Raw genomic sequence first — 18,278 nt, 5'->3', positions numbered from 1 at the left:
GCCTATTAAAAAAAGGCCCAAGAAGCAGCATTCAGGGTAGCAAATGCCCATAAAGTGTGACTGAAACCAATGGAGAGCGAAATGTTCTAGGTGAAGGGCAAGAGATAGGCCCTATGGTTACCTGTCAAAGTAACTGTATGGGGACGTCTCATCTGTGTGACCTGTCACATTTGACCCCCTCAGGCCCCATGTTCATCCCTGAGACCAAAAGACTCCTGTGTAGTGCAGACACTCCTGACATCCAACCCAACAGCACCTTTTACAGGGCCTGGGTCACGCTGTACAGCTTTTACTCATCAATTAGCTTTCTTCCCCTTTTAAATTATTGGCAACTTGAATGTTTTTTTTGTTTTTTTACTTATCTTTGATCTAATGGTTAATAAGCTATGACAAGGCCATCTTTGACCTTTTTAAATGTGACCTGGACGAAAACAGTCGAGGGAAGACGGTAGAACTGGGTTTCTTGTAACTGTAATTTATGCATATACAAAGTGTACATAATCTGTTATATTTTCCCGCACATTCAGTTTAGACAAACCAACAAAAAAAAAAAAAAAAGGTCTTCTGATGTGCCTCTTTATTAAAATAAAAATATTTTTCCGTATTCCTTAAAAGGCCTGACACAAACGTTGTATCACTCCTGCCTCCTCGCTCTCAAAATAGACTGCTGTTCAGCGTAAAGAACGGCCTATCTAACTGGGCTCACACCTGCCCCATTGTGAAGGGCTGGTTGTGATTGTGATGACCAAGGTGTCACTACTTTCTCATATCGTCTCATTCTATATAAGTTGATGCCTATGCTATGCATGCATACATACGTTCTAGACATGAATATGTATACACATAGGCACACACATTACTATATATAATTGTACATATAGATTTATAGAATATGTATATCTTTATAAATGTATATGTACATATATATTAATATAAAATGTATATGTACAATGCATGAGTGCATGTGTGTTTTACAGTACATGCATGCTTTGAAGCACACACACACACACACACACATTTACTGGCACGTGTATGTATACATCTCATACACACTTTATATCTAAAAAGTTGCTTCCTACTGTAGTAAAACAACGCCAGGTTGCGATTTGTACACGTCAATGGATCTTGTAATGTATTAAAGCTGAGAATCAGAAATAAAATAGAAATGTTGAAAGGAATGGAGGATGAAGGCATGTCTCTGGCTGCGACCTGGGGTCACTGCAGTAGGTAAGTGGTTCATTTGCATAATGTATACAGGATTTTTGTGTGTTTTTTTAACCCCTCGCAAATTTTTCCTCCTTTTTCTAAAGAACATTTTCCTTTTTTATAAACCAGAAAAATTTACCTCTACAGAGAGAGAAACGCCCTACCTGCAGTCTCTACTGTCAGATAGAGTTTGACATCAAGCTGTACAGCGCAGTCAAAAACATACATCAGAGCTCAATTTACAGGTACAGCCATTATCAAGGCACAAAGATCTTCTACAAGTAGTTTTTTCTCTCAATAAAGTTGTACAAAATAACATTACATTTTGCAGTCTGTACAAGATAATCAACCTTGCACAGTGTACAAGATAATAAACAAACAAACAAAAAAAAATATATAGAACTATTGCCCAAGAGGATCTAAGTAAAAAATGACCGTCTGTGGGCAAATCAAAGTGAGTGTGGTATTTCTCTTTCCATCTAGACACGTGGCAGAAAGCTGCTGCTGCCCCTACGGCCAGAGCTGCATAGGACTCATACTCCCAGAATCCTCCTGGTCTCCCACAAGCCCCACCCCCTCTATGCTAAATCTACAGCCTGAAAGTCTCGCTCTCCATCATCCTGCAATAAAACGATACAAAATAAACAAAAAGTGACAGAGTAATAAATATCACGGTGCTACATCATGTGTATACTTCCTTGACAGCATTAAGTTACCTGATACATCTGCTGCCCGCCCCACCCACCCCTTCATAGAGATAGAGAAGCAATCATCCACCCAAAGGAGTGTTGGGAGGTTGTTGCCAACTCTGGAACCAACACACACAGGAGTCCATCAGATACCTCAACTCTCTCACACATCCACACCCTCCAACAACTTCAGCTGGTCCAGATCAAACAACAGAAATGACAGAAGAAGAACAAGACTAGTTCAAAACAAAAACTACAAAAAGGCTTTAGTGGAATGAGCAGAATAAAGGTATTGGAAATAAAAGATGAGGCACATCACACAACGTCCCATCCCTGCTTATACCTACAAAATAAAAGTCAAGATGGGCCATAAATAAAATAACAAAGGAAGGAGAAAATAAAATGACAGCATTGTGATGCTTCAGTAGTTCTCCTGGTCCCCGTGGTAACAGGGCCTTGTGTTTTGGGAGTGGAATCAAACAGCGCCAGGATTAGCAGAGTGCTGACTGGGTGGTGGGCTGCGACCAATCACAAGAGTTCGTATTGGCGCAGGTGCATCCTCTGGATGATGTCTCGGCAGTCGTTGAAGACGCGGCGGATGTTCTCCGTGTCCACGGCGCAGGTGAAGTGGGGGTAGCAGTAGTGTTTGCCCTCGCCGCTCGCCGTGCTGATCCTCTGTGGGGTGGTGGAGAGACACATCCACATTTCACTTTACTTCCTGAATTGACTGAATTGAAATGGAAATGAACCCAACCCTCAAATGCTTGCCTCTAAGTTAACACTAGGAAACAAGGGTCTACAACACTAGGAAACAAGGGTCTGCAACACTAGGAAACAAGGGTCTACAACACTAGCAAACAAGGGTCTACAACACTAGGAAACAAGGGTCTACAACACTGGCAAACAAGGGTCTACAACACTGGCAAACAAGGGTCTACAACACTAGCAAACAAGGGTCTACAACACTAGCAAACAAGGGTCTACAACACTAGGAAACAAGGGTCTACAACACTGGCAAACAAGGGTCTACAACACTAGGAAACAAGGGTCTACAACACTGGCAAACAAGGGTCTACAACACTGGCAAACAAGGGTCTACAACACTGGCAAACAAGGGTCTACAACACTAGGAAACAAGGGTCTACAACACTAGGAAACAAGGGTCTGCAACACTAGGAAACAAGGGTCTGCAACACTAGGAAACAAGGGTCTACAACACTAGCAAACAAGGGTCTACAACACTGGCAAACAAGGGTCTACAACACTAGGAAACAAGGGTCTACAACACTAGGAAACAAGGGTCTACAACACTAGCAAACAAGGGTCTACAACACTAGCAAACAAGGGTCTACAACACTAGGAAACAAGGGTCTGCAACACTAGGAAACAAGGGTCTACAACACTAGGAAACAAGGGTCTGCAACACTAGGAAACAAGGGTCTACAACACTAGGAAACAAGGGTCTGCAACACTAGGAAACAAGGGTCTGCAACACTAGCAAACAAGGGTCTATACTAGGAAACAAGGGTCTACAACACTAGACCCATGGGGCGGCGCACAATTGGCCCAGCATCGTCCAGGGTAGGGGAGGGAATGGCCGGCAGGGATGTAGCTCAGTTGATAGAGCATGGCGTTTGCAACGCCAGGGTTGTGGGTTCGATTCCCACAGGGGGTATGAAAAAAATAATGTATGCACTAACTGTAAGTCGCTCTGGACAAGAGCGTCTGCTAAATGACTAAAATGTAAAATGTAGGAAACAAGGGTCTACAACACTAGGAAACAAGGGTCTATACTAGGAAACAAGGGTCTACAACACTAGGAAACAAGGGTCTACAACACTAGGAAACAAGGGATCTACAACATTAGGAAACAAGGGTCTATACTAGGAAACAAGGGTCTACAACACTAGGAAACAAGGGTCTACAACACTAGGAAACAAGGGATCTACAACATTAGGAAACAAGGGTCTATACTAGGAAACAAGGGTCTACAACACTAGGAAACAAGGGTCTATACTAGGAAACAAGGGTCTACAACACTAGGAAACAAGGGTCTACAACACTAGGAAACAAGGGATCTACAACATTAGGAAACAAGGGTCTATACTAGGAAACAAGGGTCTACAACACTAGGAAACAAGGGTCTACAACACTAGGAAACAAGGGATCTACAACATTAGGAAACAAGGGTCTATACTAGGAAACAAGGGTCTACAACACTAGGAAACAAGAGATCTACAGTCAGTACATAGAATGAAAACGGTACGCACAAGGAACTCATCTCGGATGAAAAACTTGGCCCGGGTCACTTTAGGATCCTCTCCAGGGTCTGGAACGGCTGATCAGAAAGAGACAAAACGGAACAAGTCCAGGGTTTTTAAGACTACAGTATTTCATTTAATCAGAACAAGGATATCATTAGGACTGGATGTAATCAGTGCAGTGCCTGATGGCAGTACCTGCAATCAAATGTTTATGCAGCATCTCTAACTAGCGTGCTCCAAACCATTCTCATTTGACGATGTGATGAAAGGTAAGTTTATGCTGTTGTTTACATACTGCAGTAGAGTCCCTGGAAGATGGAGAAGTAATAGTGTCCTATGAGGTCTAAATAAGGTTGATTGCAGGGCAAGCACAAATGATTCCATTTGATTCGCATTTTCAAAAGTGTGAGTTGCCAAAATGGGTTAACCTTTGTATACATCTTGAGGATCGGTTTGGAGATCCTTCACTGGGAAGAAAAAACAACGACGCTTCGTTGTGTGTGAATCTTAGGAGTGTGTGAAACTTAGGTTAGTAAATCTGAATAATTATTATGATCATTTTATAATAACCTTTAATTAATAAAGGATTATAAAAGCTTATAAATATTGAATATGAGTGAAATCAATAATGATTTAAACAATGGGGTGTGTTCCATCCATCTCAGTCCCCACCTTCAGCTGGTACTGCATAGCGAACATACTCGGGGAAGTAGTCTTCAAGTTTGGATTTCCCTGCTAAGATCTTGTCAGCCAGCATGTCCTGCTTGTTCAAGAACAGGATGACTGAAATGGTCCGTAGAAACCTGAAAAGTAAGATTGAAAAGAATGGCGTGACTAGACAGGCATTTAAACAATCACACTGCGTCAGAGTTAGTGGAAATGTGAATGGGCTGGTTTAAAAATAAAACCTCTCCGTCCAACTCTCATGTTTCTGCTTCTGTTTGACCGATTAACACTGATATCACCACCTTGACCGATTAACACTGATATCACCACCTTGACCGATTAAACCTAAATGGGAAGCACATTTATATAGGGGTTGCAATGTGCTGCAGAAAACACAAACAAAGCTGGTTTGAAATGCATTTTCAGTTTACAAATGTATTGCAAGTATATTGAAAATATATTGAAATCACAACACAATGGAATGCCAATGGAATATATTACTAAATCTGGTGAGAAATGTTCAGTAGCGCAAAACTGAGTTGGGAGAGGGCCGAGAGAGACAGTCGAGGTGACTGTGGACCAACCTGTTATTCCAGATGCTCTTGAAGAGATCCAGTGATTCTCTGAGTCTGTTGGTGCTGTTGTCTTCCCTTATGACCATGTTATAACTGCTGGTTGCCGCCACAAAGATGATGGCCGTCACGTCTGAGAGAAATAGGAGCACAGTGAAATGGGTTGTTTCAGTACTAATGGAGTACTCTGTGTATTATGAGGACCAGACGCGGTGTCTCGCAAACCACGTCATATAACATGTAATGCTAATGTATCCTTCCGTATAAAATGTGGAAGTGGATCCAGATATGGTATACAATGCGGAGCTACCGCAACACAGTCGTCTGTCCCACCTCAAGACTGTGCTAGCCTGTTAAGCTAAAGCCTAGGCATCATCACGGGAGCTAACGCGAGTCTTCCGGTTTCAGAAAAGGTTACTTGTTAAGCGAGCGTCATTCACAGAACCACCATAGTTACACTCGCAGAACAACACTGTGGGCAGCAAAACAACGCTGTTGGCAGCAGAACAACCCTGTGGGTAGCAGAACAACCCTGTGGGCAGCAGAACAACACTGTGGGCAGCGGAACCATACACAACACTGTGGGCAGTGGAACAACCCTGTGGGCAGCGGAACAGCATTGTGGGCAGCATAACAACCCTGTGGGCATCAGAACAAAATTGGGCAGCAGAACAACACTGTGGGCAGCAGAACAACACTGTGGGCAGCAGAACAACATTGTGGGCAGCAGAACAGTATTGCGGGCAGCAGAACAGCATTGTGGGTAGCAGAACTGTACACAGAATCCGAGTGGCGCAGTGGTCTGTGCCACTAGAGATCCTGGTTCGAATCCAGGCTCTGTCGTAGCTGGCCGCGACTGGGAGACCCATGGGGCGGCGCACAATTGGCCCAGCGTCGTCCAGAGTAGGGGAGGAAATACCTGGCAGGGATGTAGCTCAGTTGGTAGAGCATGGCGTTTGCAACGCCAGGGTTGTGGGTTCGATTCCCACGGGGGGCCAGTATGAAATATAAAAAAATTATGTATGCACTCACTAACTGTAAGTCACTCTGGATAAGAGCGCCTGCTAAATGACAATAAAAAAATAAAAAAATGTAAACTCCTAACTCACCGTTAAAGCACTGGATCCATTTTCTCCTCTCGTCTCTCTGGCCACCTACATCAAACATACTGGGAGAGAGGGACAAACCTATTAGCTGACTTTTGTATGGTCCAATTTGTGGAGAAGGCCATTTAACTCAACCATGTCTTGATCTCAAACCTTGAGACACAGTCGATTGGACTAGTTTTCTACATGGAGTGATGGTGCTGGAAACAGAGCCCTCCTGTGGATAAACTTAACCACAACACTAAACCACTTGGCAGTATGTTGAGTTGCCGTGTCATGGTGTTTCAGGGCAGATACTTCTTTCCATTTAGTGTGCATATGTTAGACAACCAAAATTATCATTTCCAAAAAGGAAAACACAAAAGCAACAACTCTTCCTAAGAAATGTTGGTGGTTGACTGTAAATAGTATGATACTAATCCCATTAGATTTTCACTTAGCTAGATTTGTATTTTAACAAATTATGTCCATATAACAAACAAAAACCTAACACAAACAGAAGCAAGGCTTTGTGCTTTGCATGACACCCAGTTAGAATTAAAAAAAATAAAATGACCCTATACGACCACAAGGTGGAGACATTTCCATGATAATATGAAACCACCATGGCCATGCACATAAAGTACATGTTTCATCCAGCTAACACAACAGACTACGCTGTGTACCATTACATCAGAATGAAGAAAAGGGGTCACGTACTGAAAGTTCACTTTGTCGACTTGAAATCTTGTTTCAAAAATCCCTGAAGTCAAAACTCTGCAGCGAAGCAAGTCCTGGGGATCAAAACAAGAGGAGTACAGAGATGAAGAGATCCGCAAAAAGAGAGGGGGAGAGAGAGGAGAGAATTTGAAAACAAATCAAACATTGATAAACTCCTATAACTGTTAGGTGAAATACCGCAGTGTGCAATCATGTTGCCACAAGAAAAGGGTAACCAGTAGAGCACAAACAACATTATAAATACAACCCATATTTATGTTTATGTATTTCCCTTTCATACGTCAACCACTATCACATTGTTACAACACTGTACAATAATATAACATTTGAAATTAAATGTACTATTGTTTCCCTTGTTTATCTCCCTTTTGTTTATCATCTATTCCATTTGCTTTGGCAATGTTAACATATGTTTCCCATGTCAATAAAGCCCTTTTAATTTAATTTAATAGAGCGAGAGAGAGAGAGTGAGAGAGAGAGAGACAGAGACAGAGACAGAGACAGAGACAGAGAGACAGAGAGACAGAGAGACAGAGACAGAGAGACAGAGACAGAGACATTTTCATACACAGTGCTTCAGATAATACAGTAAAACAACAGCTATGGTTGTAACATTTGACATGTCATTATTCACTACATTAGAGCTATGCTCTAGAACGTCGAGAAGCCTTCTAACCTGATCTGTTGGTGTGTAGTCATTCGACCTCACCGACTCAATTTTGTTCAAGAAGCTGCAAAACAGAAAACAGAAGACATCATTATACGACACATTTTAACTAAGGAACAGTACATATCACTGACATGACAGTAGAAATAGATGAAGATCTGACTCTACACACTCTAACTAAGGAAAAGCACTAAGAATAAATAAAGTAATCATTTCTTGTGTCTGTTGCCATGGTGTCTTTAAACCACTCCCATACCACATCCATGTAAGTGTGCACACACACACACACACACACACACACACACACACACACACACACACACACACACACACACACACACACACACACACACACACACACACACACACACACAGTGTGTTCCTGGATAGATGCAGCATATGGCTGGATAGGCAGCTAGTTTTGGAGCTGGGGCTCTGAGACAGTCAGTGGTTAGAGACAGGACAAGAGAGAGGGACAGTGAGAACTCTAGAGAAATACACACTACAACACAATGTCTTTCTATCAAACAGACAGTGGGTCAGAGTTCTAGCCAAGCACGAAACAATCATATCCAGAATAACTCATCTCATTACATAGAACAGATATAGGTAACTGCCAAAATAAAGGAAACACTCAAGTAAATGAGTGATACAACGTATATTGAAAACAGATGCTTCCACACAGGTGTGGTTCCTGAGTTAATTAAGCAATTAACATCCCATCATGCTTAGGGTCATGTATAAAAATGCCCAGTTGCCCATTATTTTGACTACCATGGCTGGAAGAGATCTCAGTGACTTTGAAAGAGGGGTCTCAAAGGATCATGGGGGTTTAAAGGGGGTGTGTCTCAGTCACCAGATCTCAACCCAATTGAACACTTCTGGGAGATTCTGGAGCGGCGCCTGAGACAGCGTTTTCCACCACCATCAGCAAAACACAAAATTATGGAATTTCTCGAGTTCCAGACACTTGTAGAATCTACGCCAAGGTGCATTGAAGCTGTTCTGGCTCGTGGTGGCCCAACGCCCTATTAAGACACTTTATGTTAGTGTTTCCTTTATTTTGGCAGTTTCCTGTATATGTAAGACATAGAATGGGGTCCGCTCTATTCACTGCATTTCTATCTTCTGCATTCTGAACATGTCACTTCACTACATAGCTATATCCCTATGCGCTATATCCCTATGCGCTATATCCCTATGCGCTATATCCCTATGCGCTATATCCCTATGCGCTATATCCCTATAAGCTATATCCCTATAAGCTATATCCCTATAAGCTATATCCCTATAAGCTATATCCCGATAAGCTATATCCCGATAAGCTATATCCCTATGCGCTATATCCCTATGCGCTATATCCCTATAAGCTATATCCCTATAAGCTATATCCCTATAAGCTATATCCCTATAAGCTATATCCCTATAAGCTATATCCCGATAAGCTATATCCCGATAAGCTATATCCCGATAAGCTATATCCCTATAAGCTATATCCCTATGCGCTATATCCCTATGCGCTATATCCCTATGCGCTATATCCCTATAAGCTATATCCCTATAAGCTATATCCCTATAAGCTATATCCCTATAAGCTATATCCCTATAAGCTATATCCCTATAAGCTATATCCCTATAAGCTATATCCCTATAAGCTATATCCCTATAAGCTATATCGCTATGCTGACTGACTAACACAATTGCAGAGCTCTTCCCCGGGCTGTACAATCACTCCCCAGCAGAGGGCGTCCCCCGCCTACTTATGTCCCACTCTTCCTGTCCCATTACGTAAGACAGCAATTAGTTCCTGCCATAGAGAGCTAGATGAGACCCTCTTGCTCTATTGTGCACAAGCTGTATGTTCCCTGGGTGTGTGTGTGTGTTTGTGAGTGTGCCTGCGGTCCCAAACTGCATGCACACACACACACACACACACACACACACACACACACACACACACACACACACACACAGCAGTTTGTAACCGCTGAACAGCACAGTGATATCAAAAGCACTGTCACTGGTCTAAACCAGCAGATGCCACCCTAAACATCCCAATTCTATTTTATTATGTTGTGTTCTATTCTGTTGTGTTCTATTCTACATTGAGGAAGCAACCACCACAAAAGGCAGTTCTGTACAGGTTTATTTGAGGTTGTGTTTTAACCTAAGAATACACTTATAGGAACTGATGGATATATAGGCCTGTGTGTGATGACAATGATCACACTTTGGGCATTAGAGAAGTCCAACTGACAAACAGACACATTATAATGTATATTTAACCAGGTCCATTATGACGTCTATGTAACCAGGTCCATAATGAAGTCTATGTAACCAGGTCCATTATGAAGTCTATGTAACCAGGTCCATTATAAAGTATATGTAACCAGGTCCATTATAAAGTCTATGTAACCAGGTCCATTATAAAGTCTATGTAACCAGGTCCATTATGAAGTCTATGTAACCAGGTCCATTATAAAGTCCATGCAACCAGGTCCATTATGAAGTCTATGTAACCAGGTCCATTATAAAGTCTATGTAACCAGGTCCATTATAAAGTCTATGTAACCAGGTCCATTATGAAGTCTATGTAACCAGACCCATTATGAAGTCTATGTAACCAGGTCCATTATGAAGTCTATTTAACCAGGCCCATTATGAAGTCTATGTAACCAGGTCCATTATGAAGTCTATGTAACCAGGTCCATTATAAAGTCTATGTAACCAGGTCCATTATGAAGTCTATGTAACCAGGTCCATTATGAAGTCTATGTAACCAGGTTCATTATAAAGTCTATGTAACCAGATCCATTATAAAGTATATGTAACCAGGTCCATTATGAAGTCTATGTAACCAGGTCCATTATGAAGTCTATGTAACCAGGTCCATTATAAAGTCTATGTAACCAGGTCCATTATAAAGTCTATGTAACCAGGTCCATTATGAAGTCTATGTAACCAGGTCCATTATGAAGTCTATGTAACCAGGTCCATTATAAAGTCTATGTAACCAGATCCATTATAAAGTCTATGTAACCAGGTCCATTATGAAGTCTATGTAACCAGGTCCATTATGAAGTCTATGTAACCAGGTCCATTATAAAGTCTATGTAACCAGGTCCATTATAAAGTCTATGTAACCAGGTCCATTATGAAGTCTATGTAACCAGGTCCATTATGAAGTCTATGTAACCAGGTCCATTATAAAGTCTATGTAACCAGATCCATTATAAAGTCTATGTAACCAGGTCCATTATGAAGTCTATGTAACCAGGTCCATTATGAAGTCTATGTAACCAGGTCCATTATAAAGTATATTTAACCAGGCGCTGTACTATATATAATCTGGTAGTTGGATACACTATATCCTCTGGTAACGCTTCATTATATGGTAAATAAATAATCAGGTAGTTATATCAGAATGTATATGAAGGTAATAACACAGTAATAACCTTATATTCTGTTGGTTTATATGGGACTTATTAAAACTAGCACCAGTCGGCACCATTTGGTACCAGGCAGTTACCAATGGAATTATTCAGTAAGAACCATAGTTAATAAAATGTTACCAACCCTCTGATACAAGTTCCCAATCTTTTACCCAGAAACCCAGAAACCAAAAAAAGTATCCTCCTCTGGAGGTTGGGCCTGTAAACACTACAGCCACACAGCCAAGTTTCATAATTCACTCTCCATGACTGTGAGTGATCCCCATCCCCTGCTACCAACACTCAGCTCTCCATGACTGTGAGTGATCCCCATCCCCTGCTACCAACACTCAGCTCTCCATGACTGTGAGTGATCCCCATCCCCTGCTACCAACACTCAGCTCTCCATGACTGTGAGTGACCTCCATCCCCTGCTACCAACACTCAGCTCTCCATGACTGTGAGTGACTCCCATCCCCTGCTACCAACACTCAGCTCTCCATGACTGTGAGTGACCTCCATCCCCTGCTACCAACACTCAGCTCTCCATGACTGTGAGTGACCTCCATCCCCTGCTACCAACACTCAGCTCTCCATGACTGTGAGTGACCTCCATCCCCTGCTACCAACACTCAGCTCTCCATGACTGTGAGTGACCTCCATCCCCTGCTACCAACACTCAGCTCTCCATGACTGTGAGTGACCTCCATCCCCTGCTACCAACACTCAGCTCTCCATGACTGTGAGTGACCTCCATCCCCTGCTACCAACACTCAGCTCTCCATGACTGTGAGTGACCTCCATCCCCTGCTACCAACACTCAGCTCTCCATGACTGTGAGTGACCTCCATCCCCTGCTACCAACACTCAGCTCTTCAATGCAAGGTTGAACTGTTACTCCACAAAAACGGGCCAGTGCTGCCCTCCTTTTATTAAACTCATGGACTTGTCCACAGCCTACATCTGCTGGCTGATGCTATTAAAATCGGTGGAATGGAAAGAATGGATCAATAGTTTCCACATTTTGAGTGGCTGTTGGTGGTCGGTGTGGAAATCTGGTCACTCACCAAAAACGATCCCTCACGACACAACACACAGAGAGAATGGCTAAACCAGAAGAACCAGACACTTTCCAATAGCAGGGAGAGAAATATGGATGATTCGGACGGCCTATACTGTAGTCTCTTCTAATGACTACTAATAATACAAAGAAGAATACATAGACGCACGCACGCACGCACACACACACACAGACACACTTTGTAACACCACAGCAGGGCACTAACATACACTGAAAAAAATATAAAACGCAACATGTTAAGTGTTGGTCCCATGTTTCATGAGCTGAAATAAAAGATCCCAGAAATGTTCCGTACGCACAAAAAGCGCATTTCTCTCAAATTTTGTGCACAGTTCGTTAGTGAGCATTTCTCCTTTGCCAGGATAATCCATCCACCTGACAGGTGTGGCATATCAAGAAGCTGATTAAACAGCATGATCATTACAAAGGTGCACCTTGTGCTGGGGACAATAAATGGCCATTCTAAAATGTGCAGTTTTGTCACAAAACACAATGTCACAGATGTTTAAAGTTTTGAGGGAGCGTGCAATTGGAATGCTAACTGCAGGAATGTCCACCAGAGCTGTTGCCAGAGAATGTAATGTTAATTTCTCTCCCATAAGCCGCCTCCAACGTTGTTTTAGAGAATTTGGCAGTACGTCCAACCGGCCTCACAACCACAGACAAAGAATTTCTGCACAAACTGTCAGAAACCGTCTCATCTGTGTGCTAGTCATCTTCACCAGGATCTTGACCTGACTGCAGTTCGGCGTCGTAACCAACTTCAGTGGGCAAATACTCACCTTCGATGGCCACTGGCACATTGGAGAAGTGTGCTCTTCATGGATTAATTAAGGTTTCAACTGTACCGGGCAGATGGCGTCCTGTGGGCGAGCGGTTTGCTGATGTCAACGTTGTGAACAGAGTGCCCCATGGTGGCGGTGGGGTTATGGTATGGGCAGGCATAAGCCACGGACAATGAACACAATTTAATTTTATCAATGGCAATTTAAATGCACAGAGATACCGTGACAAGATCCTGAGGCCCATTGTCGTGCCATTCATCCGCCGCCATCACGTCGTGTTTCAGCATGATAATGCACGGCCCCATGTCACAAGGATCTGTACACAATTCCTGGAAGCTGAAAATGTCCCAGTTCTTCCATGGCCTGCATACTCACCAGACACGTCAGCCATTGCGTATGTTTGGGATGCTCTGGATCGACGTGTACGACAGAGTGTTCCAGTTCCCGCCAATATCCAGCAACTTCACACATCCATTGAAGAGGAGTGGGACAACATTCCACAGGCCATAATCAACAGCCTGATCAAGTCTATGCAAAGGAGATGTGTCGCGCTGCATGAGGCAAATGGTGGTCACACCAGGTAGTGACTGGTTTTCTGATCCATACCGCTACCTTTTTGTTTAAGGTATCTGTGACCAACAGATGCATATCTGTATTCCCCAGTCATGTGAAATCCATAGACTAGTGACTCTATTTCAATAGACTGATTTCCTTATATGAACTGTAACTCAGTAAAATCTTAGAAATTGTTGCATGTTGCGTTTACATTTTTGTTGAGTGTAGCTCTGTATGGTTCTAGTGTTACATGTCTGACTAGCATGTGTTTATGTGTCTGAGTCTGGCCTGCTTATCTCTGCCAAAAAACGACAGGAATTTTCACAACTCCTATATTCCTGGTAGCAGTAATCGTTTAACATTACAATCTCCATCCAGGTCTGTGTCTGAAATGAGACCCTATTCCCTAGGTAGTGCACTCCTTTTGACTAGAGCCCAGCTCTGGTCCAAATGAATGCTATAGTCGGGAATTATATACCATATTACCCATATAGTGTGCACTACTTTGGACCTACAGTGGGGAAAAAAAGTATTTAGTCAGCCACGAATTGTGCAAGTTCTCCCACTTAAAAAGATGAGAGAGGCCTGTCATTTTCATCATAGGTACACGTCAACTATGACAGACAAAATGAGGAAAAAAAATCCAGAAAATCACATTGTAGGATTTTTTATGAATTTATTTGCTAATTATGGTGGAAAATAAGTATTTGGTCAATAATAAAAGTTTCTCAATACTTTATTATATACCCTTTGTTGGCAATGACACAGGTCAAACGTTTTCTGTAAGTCTTCACAAGGTTTTCACACACTGTTGCTGGTATTTTGGCCCATTCCTCCATGCAGATCTCCTCTAGAGCAGTGATGTTTTGGGGCTGTCGCTGGACAACACAGACTTTCAACTCCCTCCAAAGATTTTCTATGGGGTTGAGATCTGGAGACTGGCTAGGCCACTCCAGGACCTTGAAATGCTTCTTACGAAGCCACTCCTTCGTTGCCCGTGCGGTGTGTTTGGGATCATTGTCATGCTGAAAGACCCAGCCACGTTTCATCTTCAATGCCCTTGCTGATGGAAGGAGGTTTTCACTCAAAATCTCACGATACATGGCCCCATTCATTCTTTCCTTTACACGGATCAGTCGTCCTGGTCCCTTTGCAGAAAAACAGCCCCAAAGCATGATGTTTCCACCCCCATGCTTCACAGTAGGTATGGTGTTCTTTGGATGCAACTCAGCATTCTTTGTCCTCCAAACACGACAAGTTGAGTTTTTACCAAAAAATTCTATTTTGGTTTCATCTGACCATATGACATTCTCCCAATCCTCTTCTGGATCATCCAAATGCACTCTAGCAAACTTCAGACGGGCCTGGACATGTACTGGCTTATGCAGGGGGACACGTCTTGCACTGCAGGATTTGAGTCCCTGGCGGCGTAGTGTGTTACTGATGGTAGGCTTTGTTACTTTGGTCCCAGCTCTCTGCAGGTCATTCACTAGGTCCCCCCGTGTGGTTCTGGGATTTTTGCTCACCGTTCTTGTGATCATTTTGACCCCACTGGGTGAGATCTTGCGTGGAGCCCCAGATCGAGGGAGATTATCAGTGGTCTTGTATGTCTTCCATTTCCTAATAATTGCTCCCACAGTTGATTTCTTCAAACCAAGCTGCTTACCTATTGCAGATTCAGTCTTCCCCAGCCTGGTAAAGGTCTACAATTTTGTTTCTGGTGTCCTTTGACAGCTCTTTGGTCTTGGCCTTAGTGGAGTTTGGAGTGTGACTGTTTGAGGTTGTGGACAGGTGTCTTTTATACTGATAACAAGTTCAAACAGGTGCCATTAATACAGGTAACGAGTGGAGGACAGAGGAGCATCTTAAAGAAGAAGTTACAGGTCTGTGAGAGCCAGAAATCTTGCTTGTTTGTAGGTGACCAAATACTTATTTTCCACCATAATTTGCAAAGAAATTCATTAAAAATCCTACAATGTGATTTTCTGGATTTGTTTTTCTCAATTTGTCTGTCATAGTTGACGTGTACCTATGATGAAAATTACAGGCCTCTCTCATCTTTTTAAGTGGGGGAACTTGCACAATTGGTGGCTGACTAAATACATTTTTTCCCCACTGTATGTGGTCTCAAGTCAAAAGGTGTGCAATATATAGGGAATAGGTTGCCGTTGATGTCGAGGGGGTAAAGATTTACTTGACTAGACTGTTCTTTGTGCTACTAGATTGATGTCAGGAGTGTTCTTTGTGCTACTAGATTGATGTTAGGAGTGTTCTTAGTGCTACTAGATTGATGTTAGGAGTGTTCTTAGTGCTACTAGATTGATGTCAGTACTGTTCTTAGTGCTACTAGATTGATGTCAGGACTGTTAGTGCTACTAGATTGATGTCAGGAGTGTTCTTAGTGCTACTAGATTGATGTCAGGAGTGTTCTTAGTGCTACTAGTTTGATGTCAGGAGTGTTCTTAGTGCTACTAGATTGATGTCAGGAGTGTTCTTAGTGCTACTAGATTGATGTCAGGAGTGTTCTTAGTGCTACTAGATTGATGTCAGGACTGTTCTTAGTGCTACTAGATTGATGTCAGGACTGTTCTTAGTGCTACTAGATTGATGTCAGGACTGTTAGTGCTAATAGATTGATGTCAGGAGTGCTCTTAGTGCTACTAGATTGATGTCAGGACTGTTAGTGCTACTAGATTGATGTCAGGGCTGTTCTTAGTGCTACTAGATTGATGTCAGGAGTGTTCTTAGTGCTACTAGATTGATGTCAGGAGTGTTCTTAGTGCTACTAGATTGATGTCAGGACTGTTAGTGCTACTAGATTGATGTCAGGAGTGTTCTTAGTGCTACTAGATTGATGTCAGGAGTGTTCTTAGTGCTAGTAGATTGATGTCAGGAGTGTTCTTAGTGCTACTAGATTGATGTCAGGAGTGTTCTTAGTGCTACTAGATTGATGTTAGGAGTGTTCTTAGTGCTACTAGATTGATGTCAGGACTGTTCTTAGTGCTACTAGATTGATGTCAGGACTGTTCTTAGTGCTACTAGATTGATGTCAGGACTGTTCTTAGTGCTACTAGATTGATGTCAGGACTGTTCTCAGTGCTACTAGATTGATGTCAGGACTGTTCTCAGTGCTACTAGATTGATGTCAGGACTGTTCTCAGTGCTACTAGATTGATGTCAGGACTGTTCTTAGTGCTACTAGATTGATGTCAGGACTGTTAGTGCTACTAGATTGATGTCAGGACTGTTAGTGCTACTATATTGATGTCAGGTCTGTTAGTGCTACTAGATTGATGTCAGGACTGTTAGTGGTACTAGATTGATGTCAGGAGTGTTTTTAGTGCTACTAGATTGATGTCAGGACTGTTCTTAGTGCTACTAGATTGATGTCAGGACTGTTAGTGCTACTAGATTGATGTCAGGACTGTTAGTGGTACTAGATTGATGTCAGGAGTGTTTTTAGTGCTACTAGATTGATGTCAGGACTGTTAGTGGTACTAGATTGATGTCAAGACTGTTCTTAGTGCTACTAGATTGATGTCAGGACTGTTAGTGCTACTAGATTGATGTCAGGACTGTTCTTAGTGCTACTAGATGGATGTCAGGAGTGTTCTTAGTGCTACTAGATTGATGTTAGGAGTGTTCTTAGCGCTACTAGATTGATGTCAGTACTGGTAGTGCTACTAGATTGATGTCAGGACTGTTAGTGCTACTAGATGGATGTCAGGAGTGTTCTTAGTGCTACTAGATTGATGTTAGGAGTGTTCTTAGTGCTACTAGATTGATGTTAGGAGTGTTCTTAGTGCTACTAGATTGATGTCAGGACTGTTAGTGCTACTAGATTGATGTCAGGAGTGTTCTTAGTGCTACTATATTGATGTTAGGAGTGTTCTTAGTGCTACTAGATTGATGTCAGGACTTTTAGTGCCACTAGATGGATGTCAGGAGTGTTCTTAGTGCTACTAGATTGATGTCAGGAGTGTTCTTAGTGCTACTAGATTGATGTCAGGACTGTTAGTGCTACTAGATGGATGTCAGGAGTGTTCTTAATGCTACTAGATTGATGTCAGTACTGTTCTTAGTGCTACTAGATTGATGTTAGGAGTGTTCTTAGTGCTACTAGATTGATGTCAGGACTGTTAGTGCTACTAGATTGATGTCAGGAGTGTTCTTAGTGCTACTAGATTGATGTTAGGAGTGTTCTTAGCGCTACTAGATTGATGTCAGTACTGGTAGTGCTACTAGATTGATGTCAGGACTGTTAGTGCTACTAGATGGATGTCAGGAGTGTTCTTAGTGCTACTAGATTGATGTTAGGAGTGTTCTTAGTGCTACTAGATTGATGTCAGGACTGTTAGTGCTACTAGATTGATGTCAGTACTGTTAGTGCTACTAGATTGATGTCAGGACTGTTAGTGCTACTAGATGGATGTCAGGAGTGTTCTTAGTGCTACTAGATTGATGTCAGGAGTTTTTTTAGTGCTACTAGATGGATGTCAGGACTGTTAGTGCTACTAGATGGATGTCAGGAGTGTT

General features: G+C 42.3%; 1 protein-coding gene across 2 annotated transcripts in view; it reads right to left on the bottom strand.

Annotated features, from left to right (window-relative positions):
• Nucleotides 1–455: 455 nt before the first annotated feature.
• The window catches only part of LOC121549676 (guanine nucleotide-binding protein G(olf) subunit alpha), a 68,400-nt gene continuing 50,577 nt past the window's right edge, over nucleotides 456–18,278 (bottom strand). For both annotated transcript variants that reach the window (XM_041861500.2, XM_041861501.2), the window contains exons 6-12: nucleotides 7,900–7,954; nucleotides 7,203–7,276; nucleotides 6,507–6,565; nucleotides 5,410–5,530; nucleotides 4,832–4,962; nucleotides 4,166–4,233; nucleotides 456–2,570 (exon numbers count right to left, since the gene is read on the bottom strand). In XM_041861500.2, coding sequence (XP_041717434.1) covers nucleotides 2,424–2,570; nucleotides 4,166–4,233; nucleotides 4,832–4,962; nucleotides 5,410–5,530; nucleotides 6,507–6,565; nucleotides 7,203–7,276; nucleotides 7,900–7,954 — 655 coding nt within the window. In that variant the 3' untranslated portion in view covers nucleotides 456–2,423. The remainder of the gene's footprint in view (nucleotides 2,571–4,165; nucleotides 4,234–4,831; nucleotides 4,963–5,409; nucleotides 5,531–6,506; nucleotides 6,566–7,202; nucleotides 7,277–7,899; nucleotides 7,955–18,278) is intronic.

The sequence above is a fragment of the Coregonus clupeaformis genome, chromosome 34 (assembly GCF_020615455.1).
Source record: "Coregonus clupeaformis isolate EN_2021a chromosome 34, ASM2061545v1, whole genome shotgun sequence".
NCBI lineage: Eukaryota > Metazoa > Chordata > Actinopteri > Salmoniformes > Salmonidae > Coregonus > Coregonus clupeaformis.
Note: the sequence above shows the minus strand (reverse complement) of the source record. Positions and strands in the feature narration are given on the sequence as shown.